The sequence below is a fragment of the Oncorhynchus mykiss genome, chromosome 18 (assembly GCF_057628025.1).
Source record: "Oncorhynchus mykiss isolate SJ-2025 chromosome 18, ASM5762802v1, whole genome shotgun sequence".
Classification (NCBI taxonomy): domain Eukaryota; kingdom Metazoa; phylum Chordata; class Actinopteri; order Salmoniformes; family Salmonidae; genus Oncorhynchus; species Oncorhynchus mykiss.
Window position 1 is genome coordinate 35,098,984 of NC_143039.1, and position 27,512 is coordinate 35,126,495.

The window sequence follows — 27,512 nt, forward strand, 5'->3', positions numbered from 1 at the left end:
ATGTAATAAAGTGGCAAAAATGGAAACTTTTAAAATCAATTTTAGAATACGGCTGTAACGTAACATGTTGAAAGGTCAAGGGGTTTGAATACTTTCTGAAAGCACTGTATATGTAGCTAGGCCTACTGATGGTATGAATTTGGGATCTATCATCCCCACAACTGTCCCAGAGTCTGTTTTGGAATAGGCTTTTTCTTTCTCACACAGAATGACAAGCTGACCAATAGAAGAGGTAAACTTTTCTACTATGGGGGATATTGGATTTGACAAGGCTAGTGATTTGCTGTTTGTTTCTTGTCTTGTTGGCTCAGGAAAAGTAAATGTGGCAGTTATTCTAAGTTCGCGTTGGACTTTGTCTGTAAAAATGATGCACGCCGTTGCATGTTCTGTTAATAAGAATTACCATAATCTAAATGTGATTTCTGTCATATTGAGCACCGTAGGCAGTTGCCCTAATAATGTTACACACCCAATGCATATGGTTCTGGTAAATTTCCCAAATGTCCGTTAAATTAAAATGCTGCCAGTCAAATGTCCGGCCCCACATTTTCCTAATGGAAACCCTGACACACACACACACACACACAGTGATGCCTCAGGTGCATCTTCCACCCAAACCCTATACATATTTGGGGTGTGACAAATTGACAATTTTACTTGACGTTTAAACAATCATTCTTTTATCGGTTTTCGGTTAAAAAACAATAACAAAAAAAATCATAAGATTCCACGTCAGTTTACAATGCAGAATAATGGTCCTGTTACTCATGTATGACCGCTAGGGCTGGGCAATGAAATTATATCTACCACAACCCTTTACAGACAGAACACAGCTACAGTAACATGTTGATAGCGGACAATACATTTTAAAAAATACCAAATTCTGCTCCGGCATAAAATGTTCAGCATTTTTTTGCTGATTGATTGATGTGCTGCTGTGTTGTTTTGTTTATGGTATGGTAGCCAGATGTTTAATTTCTACTAAATGTCTTGGTAGGTCACTTCTTTAGGATCAAATCATCTTGAGCTGCAGATCAACAGTTCTGGTTGCCTTGTGATGGACGTTAGTCCTGCTTCAGAAGCCTTCATTTACACACAACTAAAATACCTGTTAATATCTCCAGAGAAGGTTTAGCGTTTAAAAATCCATAGTGTAGCCTACACAGACAGACAGACAGACAGACATGCCGTAGCCGAGGCGGTTTCAAGGGGCCACATTCCATTATGTCTGAAAAGGATAATCGATAAAGGCTACCGGTAGCCTACTGTAATTTCATATTATGAGGCCATCTGTATCCCGGCGAATTCAGTGCCATGAATAGGCTAGGATATTCGAAATGCAACAGACCGAAGACTGAACACACACTTGCATCATTTGCAAAGACAGAGCAGGCAGCCCAGCACGAGGGAGAGGTGGTGCAGGCAGAAACCTGCTCATATGTTTTGGTCATCTGAATCTCGTAATGTCTTTCCTTGCAAATTCACCAAAGTAGCCTAAAGTTTGCCTCTTCCTCTCTGGCTTTATTTGAATTACACAACTTTCCCAGGCCTTTATAGCCTATTGGCTATAACACACAAAATAGTACGTTTTGTGATAACTGCACTGAGATTTTAATTTAAAAAACATTTTGTTTTTCAGTTAGGGATTTTTCTTAACGTTAAGGATCCCAAATTCCTTTTAACGTTTAAACATTCACAGATGCAGTTTAAGACTTGCTGTTGCTGTGTGTGTCGTCCCCAGGACTCTCAGCAGTGGCTCGGCAGGCTGATCCCTGACAAACAGTGTCTAAACGAACAACTCAAACAGGTTCAACAGAACAGCCTGCACAGTAAGTACGGCTTCATTACCTCAACTCCGCACATCTTTAGGGAATAGGGTGCCATTTGGGACTCAGACTGTGTACTATATGCTTTGCTATAATAGATGGCTTGTGAATTCTCTGCTAAGTCCATGCAATATTTCCCCCATGTACTTGCCATAAATGAGTAGTTAGCTTTAGCTTGATTGCTAGTTAGTCCTAGCTAGGCCACATTGGACTGACTTATAACTTGTACTACAGTGTTTCCCCTGCTGTAATACAGGTGTGGAAGTTCCCCCCACCTAGCGCCTTATAAAATAATCTGTCCTATTAGTTTTAATTGACAATCTGTTGCCTGGGGGCCTTTGTACCCCACCTGCAAACAAAACTAAGGGAAAGACTGACTGCCACACTATACTTAAGCTAGAAGTTCGGAGGAGGTGTGGTATATGACCAATATACCACAGCTAAGTCCGTAAGCACAACGCAGCGTGGAGTGCCTGGATACAGCCATTCGCCGTGGTATATAGGCCACATACCACAAACCCCTTAGGTGCCTTATTGCTATTATAAACTAGTTACCAACATAATTAGAACGGTCTGTTATACCACGGCTTCCAGCCAGTCAGCATTCAGGGCTCGAACCACTTGTTTTATAATAACTGGCGCTTGCTCTCTGGGTCATATTCACTTAGCTCCAATAGGAAATGCTTGTTTTAGTTTTCTGCTGCAAAAAAATATTGCTACGCTGGGCACTAATAAATACAACCTCGTCCTTGTCCAGGAGACTCCCTGTCGTCGCTGCAGAAGGCGGTGGAGATCAAGGAGTCTAGTCGGCAGCAGCTGAGAGAACAGCTAGACACCGTGGAGAGAGAGACCCGCTCCAAGCTGCTGGAGATAGACGCCTTCAACACCCAGCTCACGGTACTACTACTCCCTAACGGACTCATCTTACTAGGTTCAAGACGAGGGCCCGTTTCTTTAAGGCTAAGTTCATCGTTAGAACCTCCGTAGGAGCATCGTTCAATCTCTGAGCTGTTTCTCAAAACCGCTGTTAGTAAAGTTTCACTTGAAAACGCTCGTTATTTACCGACTGCCCCAGACCACTCGTAGAACAGCACAGTGTGTCATTTTGACCCTTCTGCGTCACTTTATACACACAATATCTCCAGTACACATGGAATCAAGATGTTGATCTGTCTCTGTGGCCGCAGCTAACTTCAGAGGGAAGTTGACGTTTTTGCAATTGTTACAAACAAGTGAAGGGAAAAAAATGCTTTGAATGAACACCGAGATGACTGCATTAAAAGAAGATAGCCTGTAGTTCATTCATAAGCTGTTGAAATCAATTTAATGTTCAATCAACAAGTTCTGTTTTGCAATGCTACTGTCTAATTTGTGTCTCAATATATTTCATACCGTGTAACAACATGTGCGCATTGATGTACCAAATCTGTGATTAATGCATTATTATTGGGTTGGCATTAGAATAAACCGCCTCAATATTTGCAGCCATATAGGTGGTGATATCAGTACCAACGACACACTTATGAACATTCTCTACGTGGTGTTTTGGGAAATGCATGTGACATCTTAGGCCGTTATAGGAACAATGCCTCGTTAAAACACTTGGAAGCTTAAGTTCCATCGCTATCGGGAACCCCGGCCCTGGGCTCTCCAACCCTGTTCCTGGAGAACTATCCTCCTGTAGGTTTTCACTCTAACCCCAGTTGTGACTAGCCTGATTCAGCTTATCAACCAGCTAATTATTATAATCTGGTGCTCTAGATTAGGGTTGGAGTTAAAACCTACGGGACGGTAGCTCTCCAGGAACAGGGTTGGAGTGCCCTGTCCCTATCTCCTGTTCCCAGTGGATAGACATATCCCACAGAGCACAGACAAGTGACCAACAACGGATTTACAGTTCTTCTCATAGGGGTGAATCCTAACTACCACAAGTCAAATTTTCACCATGCATTGATTTCAATAAGAGACTAAATGAAAATCTGACTTAATAAATGGAAGTTAGGATTTGCCCCATATGCTCAGTTTAACAGTTGACAGTGTACCATTTAAAACACTGACTTCCAGTACTTTCTTTCTGCCTAACGATGCCTTTGCATCTCTTCGTGTTGTCTTTGTGTGTTGGGGCGCCAAGACGATCAGAGGGCTTGATGATTTGTGTGTCTGATGATCCCCTTTTTCATTTCAATGTGATCTCAATACTTTAGTCCTTTCTTTTCAACCAAAACCGTTTTAATTGCTCCACATACCACATCAGGGGCCCAGAATTTCAGATATACACTACAGTGCATTCCGCTTATAGTGAATGAGGTCCTAGAAATGTTAAAGTGATCCAATTGCCATGTGTGAAGGTGATCACTACATGCGGAGTGCACTGTATTGGAGTAGGGGGAAATTGCCTGAAGACACTGATCTTGTGTCAGTTTTGGATTGGGGGAAGGGGAGTTGATCCTAGGTCTGTTATCTAGGGGAAAACTTGAGGGTTTACACTGTTGTTCTCTCACTGTTTCTGACTGTTGCTCACTCTGTCGCCCCGCCCGCCATCCACCATGCCACCCCCGTCTGGTCTGTTTGGCTGACCTTTTTTCCCGTGCCCTCTGACCTCTGCCCTCATCTCTCCGTCCAGTCTCTGGCTGCATTCTATCAGGGCCACACTGCCCGGATAGAGGGCCTCCGTCTGGAGCTGCTGCTGGAGGAGCAGAGGGGGCGACAGGTTGTCCATTCACCAGCACTGCTGCCCCCCGCAGGACACTCTATGGTAGTGCATCCCTCTGGAGAATAATAACCAATCAGAATAACTCCGTGTGCTGCTGCTGCTGTTACTAATTAGATTTGAAACCCAATGCTAAAGAAGGAAGAAAGTTAGACCCATGTCACACTACAGGGCCAACCGGAACTGTACTAGACTGGCTCAATTTTACATTGTCCTGTCAAAGCACGGTTCCAGCAACTATGATGGATGCGTAACCAGGCCTAGTGCAGTACGGTTCTGCACGGGTCGGCTCCACTGGGCTCAGTAGTGTGATGGGTATATTAGACTCACCCCGTGCCTGTGGTAGGCTGTGCTGCTTCTGGACAGTGTGGCCCTCTTCCCCACAACATCCCAGGGGCTCAACCTGGGGAATCAATATACAGTGCCTTGCGAAAGTATTCGGCCCCCTTGAACTTTGCGACCTTTTGCCACATTTCAGGCTTCAAACATAAAGATATAAAACTGTATTTTTTTGTGAAGAATCAACAACAAGTGGGACACAATCATGAAGTGGAACGACATTTATTGGATATTTCAAACTTTTTTAACAAATCAAAAACTGAAAAATTGGGCGTGCAAAATTATTCAGCCCCTTTACTTTCAGTGCAGCAAACTCTCTCCAGAAGTTCAGTGAGGATCTCTGAATGATCCAATGTTGACCTAAATGACTAATGATGATAAATACAATCCACCTGTGTGTAATCAAGTCTCCGTATAAATGCACCTGCACTGTCTCAGAGGTCCGTTAAAAGCGCAGAGAGCATCATGAAGAACAAGGAACACACCAGGCAGGTCCGAGATACTGTTGTGAAGAAGTTTAAAGCCGGATTTGGATACAAAAAGATTTCCCAAGCTTTAAACATCCCAAGGAGCACTGTGCAAGCGATAATATTGAAATGGAAGGAGTATCAGACCACTGCAAATCTACCAAGACCTGGCCGTCCCTCTAAACTTTCAGCTCATACAAGGAGAAGACTGATCAGAGATGCAGCCAAGAGGCCCATGATCACTCTGGATGAACTGCAGAGATCTACAGCTGAGGTGGGAGACTCTGTCCATAGGACAACAATCAGTCGTATATTGCACAAATCTGGCCTTTATGGAAGAGTGGCAAGAAGAAAGCCATTTCTTAAAGATATCCATAAAGTGTTGTTTAAAGTTTGCCACAAGCCACCTGGGAGACACACCAAACATGTGGAAGACGGTGCTCTGTTCAGATGAAACCAAAATTGAACCTTTTTGGCAACAATGCAAAACGTTATGTTTGGCGTAAAAGCAACACAGCTGAACACACCATCCCCACTGTCAAACATGGTGGTGGCAGCATCATGGTTTGGGCCTGCTTTTCTTCAGCAGGGACAGGGAAGATGGTTAAAATTGATGGGAAGATGGGTGGAGCCAAATACAGGACCATTCTGGAAGAAAACCTGATGGAGTCTGCAAAAGACCTGAGACTGGGACGGAGATTTGTCTTCCAACAAGACAATGATCCAAAACATAAAGCAACATCTACAATGGAATGGTTCAAAAATAAACATATCCAGGTGTTAGAATGGCCAAGTCAAAGTCCAGACCTGAATCCAATCGAGAATCTGTGGAAAGAACTGAAAACTGCTGTTCACAAATGCTCTCCATCCAACCTCACTGAGCTCGAGCTGTTTTGCAAGGAGGAATGGGAAAAAATGTCAGTCTCTCAATGTGCAAAACTGATAGAGACATACCCCAAGCGACTTACAGCTGTAATCGCAGCAAAAGGTGGCGCTACAAAGTATTAACTTAAGGGGGCTGAATAATTTTGCACACCCAATTTTTCAGTTTTTGATTTGTTAAAAAAGTTTGAAATATCCAATAAATGTCGTTCCACTTCATGATTGTGTCCCACTTGTTGTTGATTCTTCACAAAAAAATACAGTTTTATATCTTTATGTTTGAAGCCTGAAATGTGGCAAAAGGTCGCAAAGTTCAAGGGGGCCGAATACTTTCGCAAGGCACTGTATGGTTAAACTGTATGTGGGATGCTATGGTTTGACGTCGGACACAGCCACATGGGGCTGTTGGGGCACCTAACTCAAGGCGCCAGGTCAGGGTTAGGGGTTGAGTCTGATCTGGATGTGTACCTGGGTCGTGTTCATTAAGCACAACGCAATGGGAAACACAAATGTGCTTTTCTTATTGGGCAGGTAGTCCCTCCCTTTTTCAGTCTGTTTCTTTCTGTTTGGTGCCTAATGAACACGACCTTGTTGTTGACCTCGGTGGCACTGCTGCTGTTCTATCTGACCCTTGACCTTGAGGTCCCTATGTGTCTCTTTTCAGTCCGAGGGGGGCTTGGTTAACCAGACGCTGCTGGACTGTCTGTCGACCGCCCTGGCCTGTTTGCAGCGTATAGACGTCTACCTGCAGGTGTCCCTACTGCCTCCACCTCTTCCACCATGCCCTTCTCCCCGCGCTCCACCACCCCAACCCCTTTATCACTCCTCCGCTTCCTTTGAAGGGCTGGTCAAAGCAAGCCATGCTGCCCTTCCTCTTGAGCGTCTTTAGCTTGAGCCTCGGTAGCCCTGCAGGGAGTTAATAAAAGCAGCCGCTTCCCTCCTTCATCTGTCCTCTGGGAGGTGCCGGTGTATATCTCTCATTGCCTCCTAAACCCTCTAGACTAGGGCTCAATAAAATACTAGCATACTATTTAGTATGCATTGCCAAGACCAAAGTCAACTGGGTCACACTCGGTAGTATGCAAGTGTATACTGGGAAACCGCTCCGGTCAATGTTGTTAGCCACCATGTGCATGAACCTGGCTGTTTGGCTATTTCATTTTATTAAATCGAATCAATTACAATTGTATATTTTTCAGCTCCTTGAGCTTTGAGTTGTCAGGCTTTGTAGTTTTGGTTACGGTGAGAGGACAACATTTTACCTCTTTGGTATCCCCAAAAACTTTAAGACCGACTTTTGTTACGTTGGAAAACATCTGTAGAATGCACAAAAACACTTCCCAAAAGACTCCTGTCTTATTGGAAAGAAATGAAGTGCCTTTGATGAATTACATGGCAGGAGGACAAGATTAAAAACAGCACACTCGACCGACGCTTTGCGGCTGTACAGTCCTTCTACTGAGTGAGTGGCCACTAGCGTTAGGGATGTATTTATTAAATAGTGAATTGAGGTGTAGGGTCTACTATTTTGGGAGATCAAATCCATATAGACCTAGGCTAATTGAAGACTTGGTACAGTAAAGAAATATAGAACAAGGTAATGAACAGAGAAATGTCATTTATCAATAGATTGAGGCAATATGAAAATGATCCTCAAGTTGTTAGTGTGAGACTATTTAAAGAAATCTTCACCGGTTCTCAGTCAGCCGTGCGTCTCACCATTTTAACAGAGGACGAAACAAATCTAGCTTTCTTGAACGTACCTCACTCTCTCCAGCCCCATGTGTTGATGACACGCCAACTTAACATATGAGGGTGAAGCCCTTGGTTGCATGGTGTTTCACAATGCATGGGTCATCACAATCTTAACCTATGAGTCTGGTTAACTGAGGGCTGTGGTGTGTGTGCAGTGTGCTCTCTTAACACCGGACTACATTACCCAGCAGTCACTTTGTCCAAATGGGCCATAGTAGCAGTCAGGACCAAAAGTTCTCAAGCTCGTTTGGCCTTAATGTGTGATCTGAATATATGTCGAATATCTATTCCTCGTATCAGATATGGACATTAGATTATTCCTCTGCTCAATGAAGATAAAATTTAAATAGGATTTTCATCTAATCTAAGATGAATTGATATTGATAGTTATTCCTTCAGGAAAATCAAGTCCTCATAACTTAATTCCCTGCTCAGACTGTATATTAAGACTTTCTTAACCCTTTAGAGAGGATGGGTTTGAATTACGTCTAGCTATGATCCTTGTGAATTTCCCATTCAACTCTTTTGACCGAACTCCATATCAGTCTGTGTGCTTTTGAGAATCATAGTTTGGCTCAGATTTCTCCCAAAACCATGAATGATCTCTGTGATTGGTTGGTACCACTTGGCTTTAACCAGTAGTGTTTCCATTTGGTGCTCAAACCGGAGCAGAGCGAAGTTACCACTAGACGGTGATTTTAGGTCAGTTTTAACCCTACTAGGTTAAGATTTGGATTGGGGGAGATTAAGCTGATCCTAGATCTGTACCTAAGGGAAACTTCAACCCGGAGCGCTGAAACACTACGGTCTTCCAGTTCCAGTGGTGTCTGTGTTTCCATAGTACCCAGGGCTCGTTTAACCCTCCCTCAGTGGTTCATGTGCAGCGCTCGCCAGACTACAAAAGCTGTCCAATGAATGCACTGTGGCGGTGGCCATGTTTTGTGCAAGTGTGTCCACCCCAAAAATCCAACCAAACCTACATTTCAGTAGTAGCCCATAATTAATTGGAGAAACACAGAGATGAGATTGAATGGAGGGAAGCAGTAGACTAAACACAGACTTTCCATCAGGTAACTGAGCCCGGCTGGAATCATAATGGCGCTTACAGGGCACAAAATGGCCGACGCCTCATTGTGACGTGAGTGTTGTGTTGAGTCCCGGCGATCCCTCCCACACTTCCCCTCACCGGTCCTCCTCTATCCCACGCTGCCTTGCAGGAGCTCCGAGAGATCCACAGCAAGCAGCAGAGGCAGAAGCAGAAGGATCACCTGGAGGGAGAAATCAACATCCACGCCATCGCCCAGGAGAGGGCCAAGTCCGCCGAGCTCACAGACGGAAGGTGTGTGTGATTGTGTGTGGACACCATATGTGTGAGCGAGCTGCTCCTATGTCCTCTCAATCTGCATGGGTTACGCGGATGCAGCCCCATCACTGTGATCCAGTCTGTTTACAGAGTTTACCTCTGGCACACCCATTTCCTCTCTCCAGGTTGTCTGCCACTGACGAGGGCTTGGCGTGGCAAGATGAGGGCACGGTGGAGGCCCCCACCCCGCCCCCCCAGCCCTGGATGAAGCGCGTGAGTGAGGAGGGGCACACTAAGAAGGACATGCAGGACAAACTCAACCAGCTCTTCATGCAGCAGCCTGAACCAGGGAAACTCATGAATCAGAGCCAATGGCCCACGGGCGGTACGTCTCAAAAATAAAATGTATTACAAAGAAGCCTTGAAAGAGCATGCATACAGTAGAACATTTACACAAAACACAGATTTCTGGACTGATCAGCAATATCGAACTGGGACAATTAAATCATACCACAAATATGTGTACCGGCACCGTAAGGTGAATAATCTGAATAAATAATCTGAATAAATGATTAGAACATGCATGTAGATTCAATTCACACACTTTAAGATTTTGTGTCAAGTTTGATGCAGTTTTTAAGTAGTCACGAGTATTTCAGTGTTTCCGAATGACATCCATTCCAAACATCTTCAAATCTCAGAGGTCCTACTGTAGACGTTCTAAGAACGTTTGGATGTACCTGGTTCCGTGTGTGAGAGAAAGATGTGACCTGTGTTCCTCTCCCCCTTCCTCGTCTCCTCCCTGCAGACAAGATCCCGGTGACTGGGTTCAACCAGGACAAGGTCAAGGTGGTCTTCTACCGGGCGCTGTACCCCTTTGATGCCCGCAGTCACGATGAGATCACCATCACCCCTGGAGACATTGTCATGGTGAGAGGCAAGCTGTCAATCACTCCTGCCAAGCACCATTTGTGTGTGTGTGTGTGTTATGGATGTTTTATGTGAAGTGATTAGTCTATATGAAGGAAGGTGTGTGTGTGTGTGTGTGTGTGTGTGTGCGCGTGCGTGCAAGTATTAACTTTTGCCTCCTGACTCTCTCCCAACTTTGCTCACTCTACCTGAAGGTGAAAGGGGAGTGGGTAAGTGCCACAGGTCCACTGTCCAATCAGCTGCTCACCTGTGATCCCAACACCTGCTCTCATTTGTCCATCTCATCTGCTGTCATCTCTTCATAAGCACTTAAAGAATTGAACTGTTGGTTGCATGTTTGTGGTTGTATATCCATTATATGGTCAGTATACTCGGAGGATACACACTTGTTCTCAAAGGGCATCTGATCATACAAGCGTGCCTCTACGTTGGTTACTGGATAAAGCATCTTGTAAGCTGCAGAGAGTGAGACGTTTATACAGACACATTTGATCCTATTTCACCGAGTACTCCTTCAACAAAGCAGTCCCAAAGCCATCCACTGTCATTTTTATCCTCTCAGCTTATCTTCATGACTATCCGCATGCTTGGAAAGGAAGAGGTGATATTCGACTTGTCTTGTGAATCGCAAACATCCATTCCAAAAGTGGTCCAACCACTCTGTCGTATGTTTTAAATAAGGAGTAACCACACATGGCTGGGCAACCACAGTCCACAGGATTTATTGTAACCGCTCTTCATTTATTTTTCCCACGATTTATCAATCTAATCCTGTATTGGCTCGACAGTATCTTGGTCCAGACTACTCGCCTCAGAGTTTGGGTCCATTTCAACTCACTCAATTCAGGAATTTCCTCATTGCTTTTCAGCAAAGCTTTTCAGTACATGTTCCTAATTTGAAATAGAATTGATCCTAACCCTGCTGTCAGCTATGAGCCTGTAGCTGGTTAAAGGAAAAGGTCCAACGGATAGTGTGATCCCTGAGGACTGGGGTTGTGGGTTGTTCTTGGCATAGAAATATAGTTACTAGAAGATAAACTCTATTGCCCACCCGGTCCACTCATCACAGCATGACTTGAATGAGAATATTTCTATAGTCTTCGATGGCTCTGTAGTGCTATGATTGTGAACTGATCTTTGAACTTCAACCCCCAGGTGGATGAGTCCCAGACAGGTGAGCCAGGCTGGCTGGGCGGCGAGCTGAAGGGGAAGACAGGCTGGTTCCCTGCCAACTACGCTGAGAAGATCCCAGAATCCGAGGTTCCCATGAGCCTGCGGGCCAGTGCCGCCACCACGGGCGCCGCGCCCAAACTGGCCTCACGGCTCACACCCACCGCCGCCTCAAACACACCCACGCCACCCAGCCAGCCAATGGCAACCCCTCCCCCGGTGACCGCTCCCCCTGCCCCCGGCCCCTGCCCTGGCCCTGGTCCCGCCTCTTCCTCCTCCTCGGCATCAAGTAACTGGGCAGATTTCAGCACCACGTGAGTGTCAGCTCCAACCCTTCCTCTCACACAGCACTCAATACAATATAATGCAATATAATACAATCCAAGTGTTTTTCAGTCATAGTCTTACATACGCCAAGTTATTAATTGAAGGGAAATCCGAGTTTGAGTTGGTAAACTGTGTGTTCCTCTCTGCTCAGATGGCCGTCCACCAGCTCTGTGGAGAAGACTGAGACTGGGGAGGGCTGGGACGCTTGGCCCACCCAGCCGTCTCTCTCTGTGCCCAGTGCCGGGCCCGGGGGCCAGCTGCGCCAGCGCTCTGCCTTCACCCCCGCCACTCTCACTGGCTCCTCTCCATCTCCCGTCCTGGGACAGGTACAGTCGTTTTTAGAATATATATTTATTTATTTTATTTATTTCTATTTAAACAGGGAGTCACAATGAGACCCAGGTCTCTTTTACAAATGAGCCCTGCAACATACAAAAATCCACATTAAATATAAAGTACACATATCAGTCTTATAATAGTAATAATAATACATTTGATTGTAACACTCAGTTTAGACCACACCGAGGAGCACAGGAACATGTCATCTAGGTCCTAGCAGGAGGATGATATTGACTCTACCTGAAGCAGTGCGGTGGCACTGTCAGGTGAATGAAGAGCAGGACTTATAAACAGCACATAGAGATTCTATAATACATTTCTTCTCTTCCTATTTCTCTTCCTCTCCCACTCCCCATTTCTTTCTCTCCTTTCTTTCCCTCTCAGGGGGAGAAGGTGGAGGGTTTGCAGGCTCAGGCTCTGTACCCGTGGCGGGCCAAGAAGGACAACCACCTCAACTTCAACAAGAGCGACGTGATCACAGTGCTGGAGCAGCAGGACATGTGGTGGTTCGGCGAGGTGCAGGGCCAGCGGGGCTGGTTCCCCAAGTCCTACGTCAAGCTCATCTCGGGCCCCGTACGCAAGTCCATGAGGTGAGGAGAATGAGGATGAAACTGTCCCTCCCCCATAGTCACATTTATCAATAATATATGTTTACATAACTGTTATTGGAGTATTATTATTAACCCAAACAATTATTTCTAGTCATGTGTTTTAATTGGACCCTTATCAACTAGGAAAGATGCTTTTAGGAGGGTGACCTGTTGAGCAGGATAACTACAGCAGGGCTGCTCAACAATCTTCCTCGACATCTAGCGTCCTGTAGGTTTTCAGTCCACCTCTAAACTAGCATACCAGATTCTGCTAGTTAAGGTCTTGTTGTGCAACTAGTAAGTAGAATCAGGTATGTTAAATTAGGGTTGGACTACAAGACGGTAGATCTCCAGGAAGAGGGTTGGGCAGCCCTGGACTACAGACTTCAGCCAACTTCCAAGTAAATCCCAACTTGATTATGTCTAGGAGGGAGCAACATGGCTGCCATGGAATGATGTGACATCATTATGCTTTTTTTTATTGAAACTTCAATGGCCAAGTTCTCTGTTGTGCATGGCTTTAGTCCCTCTCCATCTAGAGTGTATTGTTATATTAGCCACCGGCTTGGCTCTCTGAGTGAATGTTTGCCCTCTCTCTGGTGCAGCATTGAGTCTGGCTCGTCCGACAGCCCGCCCACCATGAAGAGACCCACCCCGTCCCCTACCAAGACCATGGACCCAGGAGAAGGTGGGTGATGGACCTAGACACACACAGAGGCCAGTATAGAGTTGGAATCCCTTGCGGTGAAACTGCCACGTCCATTTGCAATATTACAAAAACAAATAAATTACTTCAAACAATGAGCACTGTTGTTTTTTTCTCTGACATCATTGCACATGCGATAGAACAGCAGAGTATGTACTACGATTGTTGTTTTTAACATGACGCTGGATGCTCATGTCCTTTTTGATAAGCAAAACAAAAACAATAACAAATGCGCCTGGGGCAACCAGTGGCACCGTTTCACCTATCGCGGATCTCGGCTTTAAAATACTCTTTCTCTCAGACTATGTTCCACACCATACATACAAAACGGAACACTTACACCAGAGTTTATCATGGAACACAGCATGTTCCAGTTACTCTACCCATTTAGATTAAATCCTGTGTAAAAAAAAGTGTATGAACAGACCCTGTAGCTCAGACATGTTGTGTTTCCCAGAATACATAGCCATGTACACCTACGAGAGCAACGAGCAGGGCGACCTGACCTTCCAGCAGGGCGACGTCATCGTGGTCACCAAGAAGGAGGGCGACTGGTGGACGGGCGTGGTCTCGGGCAAGACGGGGGTATTCCCTTCCAACTACGTCAAACCCAAGGACTCTGAGGTAACTTCTAGGAAACACTCAAGTCGTTGTGTGGCGAATCATAAACTCTGCGATGCAGTCCTGTTTGATCAGCTCTCCCAGTAAAAAAAAAGCTCTCTCTTTTAAAAATAAATACAAATATTAGAGTTTTCCTTTTTAGGTTTCAGACATAAACAACAGTAGGACAATAAATGATTTTGCCGCATGTTAATACATACACATAGAAAAATATACTTTACGCGTTCCATTGCTCTCCTAACATTAGCGAATATTCACGTTGAACATAAAACAAATAGAGTATGCAAGTTGGCCAACATTAGCTAACGTTTCACGAACTGCATGCCTTGTATAACACACCTCTGTGCTTCCAGTAAAACCAGAGCTCTCGGTCTTCCCTCTAGGGACTGGGACCCGCAGGGAAGACGGGAAGCCTGGGGAAGAAGCCCGAGATAGCCCAGGTCATCGCCCCATACACGGCCACGGGGGCCGAGCAGCTCACCCTGGCGCCCGGCCAGCTCATCCTCATCAGGAAGAAGAACCCGGGGGGCTGGTGGGAAGGGGAGCTGCAGGTTGGAGGACCATCTCTCAACACTACTCACCACAAACAAACCCCACACAACACTTACTTGAAATGTCATAGCAGATGTTTTAAATGCTAAGTTGTGTTCATATGTAGACATAGATGTGACAAAAATTTGCTTAATATATAATATAATAGTAATATACAAGGTGATATGGTAATTTATACATAGACAGTGATGTAGAAATTACAATACAGTAATGTAGATTCATTGTTATCCATTCATTTGCTTTAAACACTAGTGAAAGGGACTATGTTTCTTACTGTTAAAATGATCTTGCTGTGCCCCTGTGGCCTCTCCATACTCACAAGTCCTCTCATTGGTCCAGGCCCGGGGAAAGAAGCGGCAGATTGGCTGGTTCCCGGCCAACTACGTGAAGCTCCTGAGCCCCAGCACCAGTAAGACCACGCCCACAGAACCCACACCCCCCAAGCTGCCAATGCCCAGTGCAGGTAGGGGCCAGGAGCAGGGACCTGACGGGGGCCCGCCGGGGCCTTGGGGCCCCTCCTTGACTCAACATATGACTGGTACTAACACTGTGTTTGTACAGACATTCTCTGTACTTTCATGTTATATTAGCATCCTTGATAATACCATTATTTCCTGTCATAATATTCTTTCATGTTATAGGAACATTCTTTACAATAACATTCTTTATAATAACATTATTTTCTGTTGAAATAATAACATCCTTGTAATTACATTATTTTCTGTTATAGTAACTTTCTTTACAATAACATAGTCATTATTAGTAACAAAGGACTGTGTTGTGAAGAAGGCCTGTTAGTACCTTTTTTTAAGGTCCTGTCCAGGAGTAAGTCCTAGTACACCCCTAGTCTCCTGTGTAGATCTGAGGGGATTGGATAGGTATAATTCATTTGGTAGTAACGCGACCTTGCCCTCTGATAAGCTATATGTAGACTTTTCTCCATAGTAGCCTATATAATACCCGTCCAATCCTCTCAGATCCTAAACAAGAGTTTTGGGCTTTGTTCGACATTGTCGACTGGTTTGATCTACAAATCGCCGTGTTTGCATCATTGATATTGAATATTTATTAGATCAATCAGTCGGTAACAATTTACCCACAATGCATCACATATTTGATCAAACACTGCCTTTAGTCCCTTTTTTTTTTTGTGGACTGGGCCTAAGTCTATTTATTGTATGGCCGTCTGACTGACCCTTCACTTGTATGTGTGTGTTTCTCCAGCAGTGTGTCAGGTGATTGGCATGTACGACTACATGGCGCAGAATGATGACGAGCTGCCCTTTGGGAAGGGCCAGATCATCAACGTGCTGAGCAGGGAGGACCCTGATTGGTGGAAAGGCGAGCTGAACGGTTCCGTGGGCCTCTTCCCCTCCAACTATGTCAAACTGACCACCGACACAGACCCCAGCCAACAATGTGAGTGCACACACTACTACTAAAGTCTTCCTCTCACAGTCACACCCAGCAGTTTGAGTACATACTGCACCCTTCTCTCTCTCTCGCTCACACACACTCACACACAGTCACATACTCACACACCAACATGGGTCATAACGAGTACTGTGATTACATTCCTTCCTCTCTCTTACACACACACTGATGTGGACTCCTGCTTTGTATAGACATGACCTTCTTGTATCCTCTCACTCTTTTCGATACCCAATTCATTTCAACAAAAACCCTCGGAAACCTCTGGAATCTAATCAAATGAGACAGTGTTTAACAAGGGTACAAACTGTAGGCAACTGATCATACTGATACCTATGGGCCCCCTCTTTGAAGACCTTTCAGATCATGTATCATCCTCGGTTGAATAGAGGTGTGTGTGTGTGTGTGTTTGTACAGTCCCTCCTCACTAACATCTCCCTCAATGTCCTGTAGTCGCCCCCTCTCCTCCACATTCCTCATGCATACCATGGTTAGACTTCACCTCATCTGTTATGCTGCACGCTGTGTGTCGTCTCGTGAACTCGTCCGCCACCGACGTCCATTTAGTTCTGCACGCTCGTGTATTTGCATATTTTTCTTTCTTTTGTTGTTGTCTTGTTGGTTTGTTTCCTTTTTTGGTTTGCGTTTTTTGCTTATGTGCTGTGTTCTCCTCCTCTTTCTAGGACTCATATGTTGCCCATTCCCACTCAGCCTTGAAAGTCCTCAAAGAGACCCACTATCCCCTAAACACTGCCCCCGCGGGATGATGGGAGATGCAGCCACCCCGATCATGTGACTGCCACATGATTACCACCTGCCCTTGTGGGCTAGAAGAGTCAAGCTGCAGAGAGCAGGCCGTTACCTCCTTATATTCGAACTGTTAGATGCACTCGCCAAAATTGCCAAGCAGCTTCCTTATCCTACACCGCTTTTTTTCTTATTTTTTTTACAATTTACTTAAACAAATTAAACATTTATTATTAATTAAAACATTTCAATGTTTTTTTTTAGGAAATTGAAAAAAATAACTACTTGAAGTGATCATATGAATGGGAGACTGGATAGTGGGTCCTTTTGTGGCTTTCTGTGAACTTAGATTTTTTTGTAGATTTAGTCATTCTGCTTTTTTTCCATCACAGCACTACGGATTTGTTCGGACAGTTTTTTTTATTTTATTTTTTACTAATGAGTCAAATGGCTTCCATTTGACGTTAAGCTTCTCCCTCCCCTCCCTTACTAACCCCTCCCCCATCCGACCCACAGCTCCACAGAAAGACCCACTATTCATGACACACCGCATCAGACGGGCTGCCAAAACAACCAGGGCCTGGCCCGAAAGACTACCCCAAGCCCCTTCCCCGTACCCCTTCAGTTTGCAGATCTGAAGGAAACGGGATAGGTGTAACCATATTGCTTACATCTTACAGATCTGAACAAACCGGAGGGTTAGGGGATTGGGTGGATGGTTGGTTGTCCGACTGGGCCTGGGATTGGTTCATCATGAGCAACCTGTCTAATGGACTAGTCTAGGGGTTCAAAGGTCACGTTATAGGATGGAGGGAGAGATTATTACATTTACTATAGTGTACATCCAGACCACCCCTGCCCCAAAGCCAGCTCATACAGTGGACAGAGAAGCTGTCTGTCAAACCTATGGGTGGGACTGAACCTCTCCATTTATCCACTCACATCTAGCTGTGTTTTTTATATTCATACCAAACATTCTTTGGATGAATCGTGTTGTTTGGAGGTGCTGGGGTGTTTACTTTGTGCTGTAGCATTTTGTGAAACGAGGTTATGATCGATGCAAACCAAATATTGCACAGCCGCCACAAATGGAGAGGGGAAGGTACACACACACACACAGTATGCACAGACTTGGAATTGTGTGATTTGAATGGACACACAAAGTAAGTAAATTCTTGTCTCCTCAGAACTATGTATTAGTCACAGAGTAGATGGGTTGTTTTGTATTCATGAGTTTCCTCAGTTTGTTTACATGTTTTCTCCTAGATGTATGTCAATTGAAGTCTATGTCCCCAGTCACTATACCACGACAGTCTATTTTTTATAAATTAATGCAATTATAATGCATAGTGTTTTAAATATATATGGTTATGTAGTATTGTCATGTTTTCCCCTTCCCTCCTGAAGTTTTTTTTTTTTTACCAGTTTATGCAGTTGCCATTTGTAAAAAATCTGAAGCAACATGTCCATTTAGTTTGACCTTTTACTCTGTTATTTTGTCAAGAAAATCCCATTGAAAAGAACTGTGATTCAGCTGAATATGAACATACTACATATGAAAATAATACCCTCCTGATAATACCTTTTTAACAATGTTTACATATGAAAACTAAGAAAAACTAAGACTATGGTATTTTTTTTGTAGTCAATGTTAGTGGGATACCAAGTTCTAGGGCTATATAGCTATGGCCTTAACCTATTATTCTCAAACAAAAGAAAAAGCATGGCATCATCCATTCAAAGCAATATACACACACACACACAGTAGTATTGTACTGGTACCATATCAATCTTGTTTGCATTTGTCACACAACAGTATTGTAATTTTATTGTTCTTCTAAAACACAAAGATGGAATTCCTGTATGCCGCCTTTTTTTATATAACCGTTTGGTTCCTATTGGTTCCACTATGTGACAGTATTGGTGTTTGCTGCTTTATGATTGGTTTGTTGGACTTTCCAATGTGTCTTTTGAGACCCATCAGTTTCAAGGAGGTTTGTACTCCGTTACTGACTCGGGTTTGAGAAGCACAACAAAAATACTACTCATACAGTATATTCAATACTCTATGACTATAAACTGAATTGCTTCTGGTCTGTTATGGAATCAACAACAAATCCAAAATGTAATCGTTGCACTTGGATTCCTGAAGCATTTTCTCAGAAATGAATGTATAAATTGAAAAATGTATACAAACAAGTCAGCTTTAATAAAAAGTGTCATGCCGTCTTTAATATAGAAAATGACGTGTGTAATGATTAAAAAGCTCAATGGCAACAGTGGACTTGTGTTTTTATTTACTGATATAAAAACCAAAGGGTTTGTTTACTTGAGACCTACCACCATTTTTGTCCAAAGCATGTTTGCTTTAAGACTTTTTATTTATTCCTTTTGTAGACCACTCTGGAAAAATTACAAAGGGTCTAAAGAATTATGCATTCCTTTTTTTTATGTATGATGTTAGGCTGGCTTTTTAGGAGAAGACCATTTTACCCTACACCTTCTAAATATATTTCTTTATTCATTTTGTTTATTTCAATGACTTGTTCAGGTGTCAAGTGTCTACGTGCCTTGAACTTTCAAGACGGAAAGTCCCAAGTGCCAGCCATTGGCTTTCTGTGGAAGTTTGTTTGAGAGATGGGACATTGAGATTGTGTTCTGATTGGCTGTTTAGTATTTGAGTGACAGAGGGGAGCTGATCGAAGCTGTTGTCCTGTTCCACAGGGTGCGCTGACCTGCACCTGCTGGACATGCTGACACCCGTTGAGAGGAAGAGACAGGGCTACACGCACGAGCTCATCGTCACCGAGGAGAACTATGTCAATGACCTGCAGCTCGTCACCGAGGTAGCCACACTACATACATACATTCACTCCATGGTAACATGATCACACATGCAGTCCAAGCATACACTCTCTGCCATATCTGCATTACATGCAAATGTTTCCGGAACGTTTGTGTTAACATTACGTCAACACTTCCTCGCCAGGTCTTTCAGAAGCCTCTGCTGGAGTCGGAGCTGCTGACAGAGAAAGAGGTGGCCATGATCTTTGTCAACTGGAAGGAGCTCATCATGTGTAACATCAAGCTGCTCAAGTACGCCCCCTAGCCACCTCTGGTCCTGTTGTCATAACTATAGTTTAACTGGCTGTATGGTGGATAGCAGCTGATTTAAAAAAATTTAAAAAAACATTGTGGGTCTTCATGACTCATGGCTTAAAGGGGCAATCTGGGATTGGTATATTGTACACATTTTAAAGTAATGACATTGCCATTTATTCTTGTAAACAAACACGGTACAGCTTCAGAACATGGTTAAAACGATAACCAGACTCAATCGTCCCATTCTCTTCTGCCCCCTTCCTCCGGTCCCCCATCACCAGAGCTCTGAGGGTTAGGAAGAAGATGTCGGGCGAGCGGATGCCGGTGAAGATGATTGGAGACATTCTGACAGCCCAGCTGCCCCACATGCAGCCCTACATCCGCTTCTGCAGCTGCCAGCTCAACGGGGCCACGCTCATCCAGCAGAAGACCGACGAGGTGCCCGAGTTCAAGGACTTTGTCAAGGTAATGGAGAAAGGCCGCAAAGAACGTGTTGCATGCGTCACTATCCCAAATGGCATCATATTCCCTATATAGTGCACGACTTTTGACCAGAGCCCTATGTTTGACTATTTTGTATTGAACTCTTATTGGCCTCGAGTGTCTGAATGTCTCGTGCTCATTCAGTTTGTTCATGCACCTTGTTTGGTTGGCTGTGAATAGCCTTGATCTCAGCCGTACTTGGTTTCTTCGTGTGATGTCTGACACAGCAAGACTAGACTGAGATACTAGCGTCAGTATACTTTCTTATTTGAGGGTAGCCGAGCCACAGCACTAGGCTGGGACTGATCCAATGTGATTCATATATATATGTATGTAGAATATATATATATATATATACTGCTCAAAAAAATAAAGGCAACACTTAAACAACACAATGTAACTCCAAGTCAATCACACTTCTGTGAAATCAAACTGTCCACTTAGGAAGCAACACAGATTGACAATACATTTCACATGCTGTTGTGCAAATGGAATAGACAACAGGTGGAGATTATAGGCAATTAGCAAGACACCCCCAATAAAGGAGTGGTTCTGCAGGTGATAACCACAGACCACTTCTCAGTTCCTTTGCTTCCTGGCTGATGTTTTGGTCACTTTTGAAAGCTGGCGGTGCTTTCACTCTAGTGGTAGCATGAGACGGAGTCTACAACCCACACAAGTGGCTCAGGTAGTGCAGCTCATCCAGGATGGAACATCAATGCGAGCTGTGGCAAGAAGGTTTGCTGTGTCTGTCAGCGTAGTGTCCAGAGCATGGAGGCGCTACCAGGAGACAGGCCAGTACATCAGGAGACGTGGAGGAGGCCGTAGGAGGGCAACAACCCAGCAGCAGGACCGATACCTCCGCCTTTGTGCAAGGAGGAGCAGGAGGAGCACTGCCAGAGCCCTGCAAAATGACCTCCAGCAGGCCACAAATGTGCATGTGTCTGCTCAAACGGTCAGAAACAGACTCCATGAGGGTGGTATGAGGGCCCGACATCCACAGGTGGGGGTTGTGCTTACAGCCCAACACCGTGCAGGGCGTTTGGCATTTGCCAGAGAACACCAAGATTGGCAAATTTGCCACTGGCGCCCTGTTCTCTTCACAGATGAAAGCAGGTTCACACTGAACACATGTGACAGATGTGACAGTCTGGAGACGCCATGGAGAACGTTCTGCTGCCTGCAACATCCTCCAGCATGACCGGTTTGGCGGTGGGTCAGTCATGGTGTGGGGTGGCATTTCTTTGGGGGGCCGCAGAGCCCTCCATGTGCTCGCCAGAGGTAGCCTGACTGCCATTAGGTACCGAGATGAGATCCTCAGACCCCTTGTGAGACCATATGCTGGTGCGGTTGGCACTGGGTTCCTCCTAATGCAAGACAATGCTAGACCTCATGTGGCTGGAGTGTGTCAGCAGTTCCTGCAAGAGGAAGGCATTGATGCTATGGACTGGCCCGCCCGTTCCCCAGACCTGAATCCAATCGAGCACATCTGGGACATCATGTCTCGCTCCATCCACCAACACCACGTTGCGCCACAGACTGTCCAGGAGTTGGCGGATGCTTTAGTCCAGGTCTGGGAGGAGATCCCTCAGGAGACCATCCGCCACCTCATCAGGAGCATGCCCAGGCGTTGTAGGGAGGTCATACAGGCACGTGGAAGCCACACACACTACTGAGCCTCATTTTGACTTGTTTTAAGGACATTACATCAACGTTGGAACAGCCTGTAGTGTGGTTTTCCACTTTAATTTTGAGTGTGACTCCAAATCCAGACCTCCATGGGTTGATAAATTGGATTTCCATTGATAATTTTTGTGTGATTTTGTTGTCAGCACATTCAACTATGTAAAGAAAAAAGTATTTAATAAGAATACATACATACATACAAACAAACAAACAAACTAACAAACAAACAAATCCAGAAAATCACATTGTAGGATTTTTAATTAATTTATTTGCAAATTATGTTGGAAAATAAATATTTGGTCAATAACAAAAGTTTATCTCAATACTTTGTTATATACCCTTTGTTGGCAATGACAGAAGTCAAATGTTTTATGTAAGTCTTCACAAGGTTTTCACACACTGTTGCTGGTATTTTGGCCCATTCCTCCATGCAGATCTCCTCTAGAGCAGTGATGTTTTGGGGCTGTTGCTGGGAAACACGGACTTTCAACTCCCTCCAAAGATTTTCTATGGGGTTGAGATCTGGAGACTGGCTAGGCCACTCCAGGACCTTGAAATGCTTCTTACGAAGCCACTCCTTCGTTGCCCGGGCGGTGTTTTTGGGATCATTGTCATGCTGAAAGACCCAGCCACGTTTCATCTTCAATGCCCTTGCTGATGGAAGGAGGTTTTCACTCAAAATCTCACGATACATGGCCCCATTCATTCTTTCCTTTACACGGATCAGTTGTCCTGGTCCCTTTGCAGAAAAACAGCCCCAAAGCATGATGTTTCCACCCCCATGCTTCACAGTAGGTATGGTGGTCTTTGGATGAAACTCAGCATTCTTTGTCCTCCAAACACGACGAGTTGAGTTTTTACCAAAAAGTTATATTTTGGTTTCATCTGACCATATGACATTCCCCTAATCTTCTTCTGGATCATCCAAATGCTCTCTAGCATACTTCAGACGGGCCTGGACATGTACTGGCTTAAGCAGGGGGACACGTCTGGCACTGCAGGATTTGAGTCCCTGGCGGCGTAGTGTGTTACTGATGGTAGGCTTTGTTACTACTCATTCACTAAGTCCCCCCGTGTGGTTCTGGGATTTTTGCTCACCGTTCTTGTGATCATTTTGACCCCACGGGGGAGATTATCAGTGGTCTTGTATGTCTTCCATTTCCTAATAATTGCTCCCACAGTTGATTTCTTCAAACCAAGCTGCTTACCTATTGCAGATTCAGTCTTCCCAGCCTGGTGTAGGTCTACAATTTTGTTTCTGGTGTCCTTTGACAGCTCTTTGGTCTTGGCCATAGAGGAGTTTGGAGTGTGACTGTTTGAGCTTGTGGACAGGTGTCTTTTATACTGATAACAAGTTCAAACAGGTGCCATTAATACAGGTAACGAGTGGAGGATAGAGGAGCCTCTTAAAGAAGAAGTTACAGGTCTGTGAGAGCCAGAAATCTTGCTTGTTTGTAGGTGACCAAATACTTATTGTCCACCATAATTTGCAAATAAATTCATTAAAAATCCTACAATGTGATTTTCTGGATTTTTTTTGTCATTTTGTCATATTTGAAGTGTACCTATGATGAAAATTACAGGCCTCTCTCATATTTTTAAGTGGGAGAACTTGCACAATTGGTGGCTGACTAAATACTTTTTTGCCCCACTGTATATGAGTGTTATTAGGTTCTATGCTGATATCTGATAGTGATAATATTTCCTCTCCCCTACAGAGACTGGCCATGGATCCAGGTTGTAAGGGAATGCCCCTCTCCAGCTTCCTCCTCAAACCCATGCAAAGGGTGACGCGCTACCCCCTCATCATCAAAAATGTATGTACACACACATTCTCTCACACACACTCTTCTCATCATCCAAATAAACTGTATGTGATCGAGAAGCCTGACCACAGCCCCTGAAGCTAAACAGGGTTGGTCCTGGTCGGGCCCTGGATGTTAGACCAGATGCTGCTGGAAATGGTGATGGAGGGCCAGTAGGAGGCACTCTTTCCTCTGGTCTAAATAAATATATATTCCAATGCCCCAGGGCGGTGATTGGGGACATTGCCCTGTGTAGGGTGCTGTCTTTTTGGATGTTAAACGCCTGTCCTGACTCTCTGTGGTCACTAAAGATCCCATGGCATTTATCGTAATCTCATGTTAATCCCGGTGTCCTGGCTAAATTCCCAATCTGGCCCTCATACTGTTATGGCCACCTAATCATACCCAGCTTCCAATTGGCTCATTCATCCCCCCTCTCCCTTGTAACTATTCCCCAGGTTGTTGCTGTAAATGAGAATGTATCCTCAGTAAACCTACCTGGTAAAAATAAGGGTTAAAGAAAATAAATAAAAGATTTAACTGATACATACACACACACTGGAATTGGCTGTCTGTAACTATGTGTGATGCGGCGCAGATCCTAGAGAATACTCCGGAGGCTCACCCGGACCATAGCCATCTGAAGCAGGCTCTGGAGAAGGCTGAGGAGCTGTGTTCCCAGGTCAACGAGGGCGTCAGGGAGAAGGAGAACTCTGACCGGCTAGAGTGGATCCAGGCCCACGTCCAGTGTGAGGGGCTGTCTGAGGTAATACACACAGACACGGACACACATAAACACACAGAACACAAATCATTGTAAAATAATATTATTTTTTTAACTGACTTGCCTGGTAAAATAAAGGTGAAATAAAACACAATGAAAAGCACAGGAACATGTACTTGATTCCACAAAATTACACACAATTGGCACAATTCCACACCGTGAACAGGCTCACTCCCAACTCACTCACTCGGCCCTTTTTCATTAACGACTTTCTTTAAGCAACTGGTGTTCAACTCGGTGACCAACTGCCTGGGCCCGCGCAAGTTCCTGCACAGCGGCAAACTCTACAAGGCCAAGAGCAACAAGGAGCTGTATGGCTTCCTATTCAACGACTTCCTCCTGCTGACTCAGATCATCAAGCCCCTGGGCTTCTCGGGCTGCGACAAGGTGTTCAGTGCCAAGTCCCACCTGCAGTACCGCATGTACAAGACCGTAAGTACTCTCCTCTCGCCAACGTACACATTGTCCGCATCCCAAATTGCACCCTATAGGGAAGCAATTCTCAACTTGTGGGTCGTGACCCAAATTTGGATCGTGTGAGGTTTTGAGTGGGTCATGGGTGTCTGAGTAAAAAAAATGAACGTATAAAAAAATATATATATACACTGCTTAAAAAAATAAAGGGAACACTAAAATAACACATCCTAGATCTGAATAAATGAAATATTCTTATCATTTCTTTACATAGTTGAATGTGCTGACAACAAAATCACACAACAATTATCAATGGAAATCAAATTTATCAACCCATGGAGGTCTGGATTTGGAGTCACACTCAAAATTAAAGTGGAAAACCACACTACAGGCTGATCCAACTTTGATGTAATGTCCTTAAAACAAGTCAAAATGAGGCTCAGTAGTGTGTGTGGCCTCCACGTGCCTGTATGACCTCCCTACAACGCCTGGGCATGCTCCTGATGAGGTGGCGGATGGTCTCCTGAGGGATCTCCTCCCAGACCTGGACTAAAGCATCCGCCAACTCCTGGACAGTCTGTGGCGCAACGTGGTGTTGGTGGATGGAGCGAGACATGATGTCCCAGATGTGCTCGATTGGATTCAGGTCTGGGGAACGGGCGGGCCAGTCCATAGCATCAATGCCTTCCTCTTGCAGGAACTGCTGACACACTCCAGCCACATGAGGTCTAGCATTGTCTTGCATTAGGAGGAACCCAGTGCCAACCGCACCAGCATATGGTCTCACAAGGGGTCTGAGGATCTCATCTCGGTACCTAATGGCAGTCAGGCTACCTCTGGCGAGCACATGGAGGGCTCTGCGGCCCCCCAAAGAAGTGCCACCCCACACCATGACTGACCCACCGCTGAACCGGTCATGCTGGAGGATGTTTCAGGCAGCAGAACGTTCTCCACGGCGTCTCCAGACTGTCACGTCTGTCACATGTGCTCAGTGTGAACCTGCTTTCATCTGTGAAGAGCACAGGGCACCAGTGGCGAATTTGCCAATCTTGGTGTTCTCTGCACGGTGTTGGGCTGTAAGCACAACCCCCACCTGTGGACGTCGGGCCCTCATACCTACCACCTTCATGGAGTCTGTTTCTGACCGTTTGAGCAGACACATGCACATTTGTGGCCTGCTGGAGGTCATTTTGCAGGGCTCTGGCAGTGCTCCTCCTTGCACAAAGGCGGAGGTATCGGTCCTGCTGCTGGGTTGTTGCCCTCCTACGGCCTCCTCCACGTCTCCTGATGTACTGGCCTGTCTCCTGGTAGCGCCTCCATGCTCTGGACACTACGCTGACAGACACAGCAAACCTTCTTGCCACAGCTCGCATTGATGTGCCATCCTGGATGAGCTGCACTACCTGAGCCACTTGTGTGGGTTGTAGACTCCGTCGCATACTACCACTAGAGTGAAAGCACCGCCAGCATTCAAAAGTGACCAAAACATCAGCCAGGAAGCATAGGAACTGAGAAGTGGTCTGTGGTTATCACCTGCAGAACCACTCCTTTATTGGGGGTGTCTTGCTAATTGCCTATAATTTCCACCTGTTGTCTATTCCATTTGCACAACTGCATGTGAAATTTATTGTCAATCAGTGTTGCTTCCTAAGTGGACAGTTTGATTTCACAGAAGTGTGATTGACTTGGAGTTACATTGTGTTGTTTAAGTGTTCCCTTTATTTTTTTGAGCAGTGTATATGTAGTCAAGTCTGAAATTAAACAACTCACACCAGGTAGGTAGGAAGTGTGTAGAAATTGTAATTAATTTAAATTGTTCAGAGATTAAATATAAAAATGTTTCTTCAATCACAGTATTTTCAATATAGAATTATTAGCAACACTATTTTGGATGATTTTGTGGTCTCAAGCCAGTGAGTTTATTAACATTCTTCATCAAGAATATGGGCAAGATTGTATTAATGTTGTTCCCTTTATAGAAAAGTTTGTGGTCGTACGCACAGCCTTAAAAACATAGGCGCTGGGCTAATAAAGAATTCTAGTATAGAACAAGAAGGCCTGCACACCGTTAAAGCTCCCAATTCACCGCTTTATTGACTACGTTTCCATCTGAAACGGATCTTCGTTAGGTTGTTCCGTTGCCATGTAATTGCTATATTTACTATCAATAAAGCGCATGACTCGAACGTCGCCTCTCCCGAGCCTGTTGGGGAGTTGCAGCGATGAGACAAGATTGCAATTGGATATCATGAAATTGGGGCTAAAATGACAAAAAATGTAATAAAATCATTTTAAAGAAATATTTTCCACATTGTATTTTGGCAACTCATTTTGGCGATGGATTATTGGGTCGCGACTGAGAGAACCTGGTTCAATTTGGGTTCCAAGGCAAAATCACTTGAGAACCACTGCTATAGAGAATACAGTACTTTTGACCAGGGCCCATAGGACCACTTTGGGAGGAAGGAGAGATAATTGGGATGTAGCCTTGGTCTTGGACAAATCCCCACGTACAGTAGTGTGGCATGTTCAAGACCAGGGCT

At 44.8% G+C, this 27,512-nt stretch overlaps 1 protein-coding gene across 5 annotated transcripts in view; it reads left to right on the forward strand.

Annotated features, from left to right (window-relative positions):
• The window catches only part of LOC110495939 (intersectin-1), a 62,671-nt gene that overhangs the window by 28,808 nt on the left and 6,351 nt on the right, over positions 1-27,512 (forward strand). The window contains exons 15-35 of one of the 5 annotated variants that reach the window (XM_090208275.1): positions 1,742-1,829; positions 2,584-2,723; positions 4,450-4,536; positions 6,889-6,975; positions 9,197-9,318; positions 9,468-9,667; positions 10,091-10,212; positions 11,368-11,696; positions 11,861-12,035; positions 12,433-12,638; positions 13,244-13,326; positions 13,802-13,968; positions 14,349-14,516; positions 14,857-15,055; positions 15,742-15,936; positions 19,420-19,541; positions 19,685-19,791; positions 20,079-20,262; positions 23,685-23,783; positions 24,370-24,537; positions 24,775-24,987. In XM_090208275.1, coding sequence (XP_090064401.1) covers positions 1,742-1,829; positions 2,584-2,723; positions 4,450-4,536; positions 6,889-6,975; positions 9,197-9,318; positions 9,468-9,667; positions 10,091-10,212; positions 11,368-11,696; positions 11,861-12,035; positions 12,433-12,638; positions 13,244-13,326; positions 13,802-13,968; positions 14,349-14,516; positions 14,857-15,055; positions 15,742-15,936; positions 19,420-19,541; positions 19,685-19,791; positions 20,079-20,262; positions 23,685-23,783; positions 24,370-24,537; positions 24,775-24,987 — 3,261 coding nt within the window. Of the gene's footprint in view, positions 1-1,741; positions 1,830-2,583; positions 2,724-4,449; positions 4,537-6,888; positions 6,976-9,196; positions 9,319-9,467; positions 9,668-10,090; positions 10,213-11,367; positions 11,697-11,860; positions 12,036-12,432; positions 12,639-13,243; positions 13,327-13,801; positions 13,969-14,348; positions 14,517-14,856; positions 15,056-15,741; positions 15,937-16,631; positions 18,973-19,419; positions 19,542-19,684; positions 19,792-20,078; positions 20,263-23,684; positions 23,784-24,369; positions 24,538-24,774; positions 24,988-27,512 lie in introns of those variants that run through there. The other 4 variants (XM_021571477.3, XM_090208272.1, XM_090208273.1 and 1 more) reach the window with 4 other exon arrangements.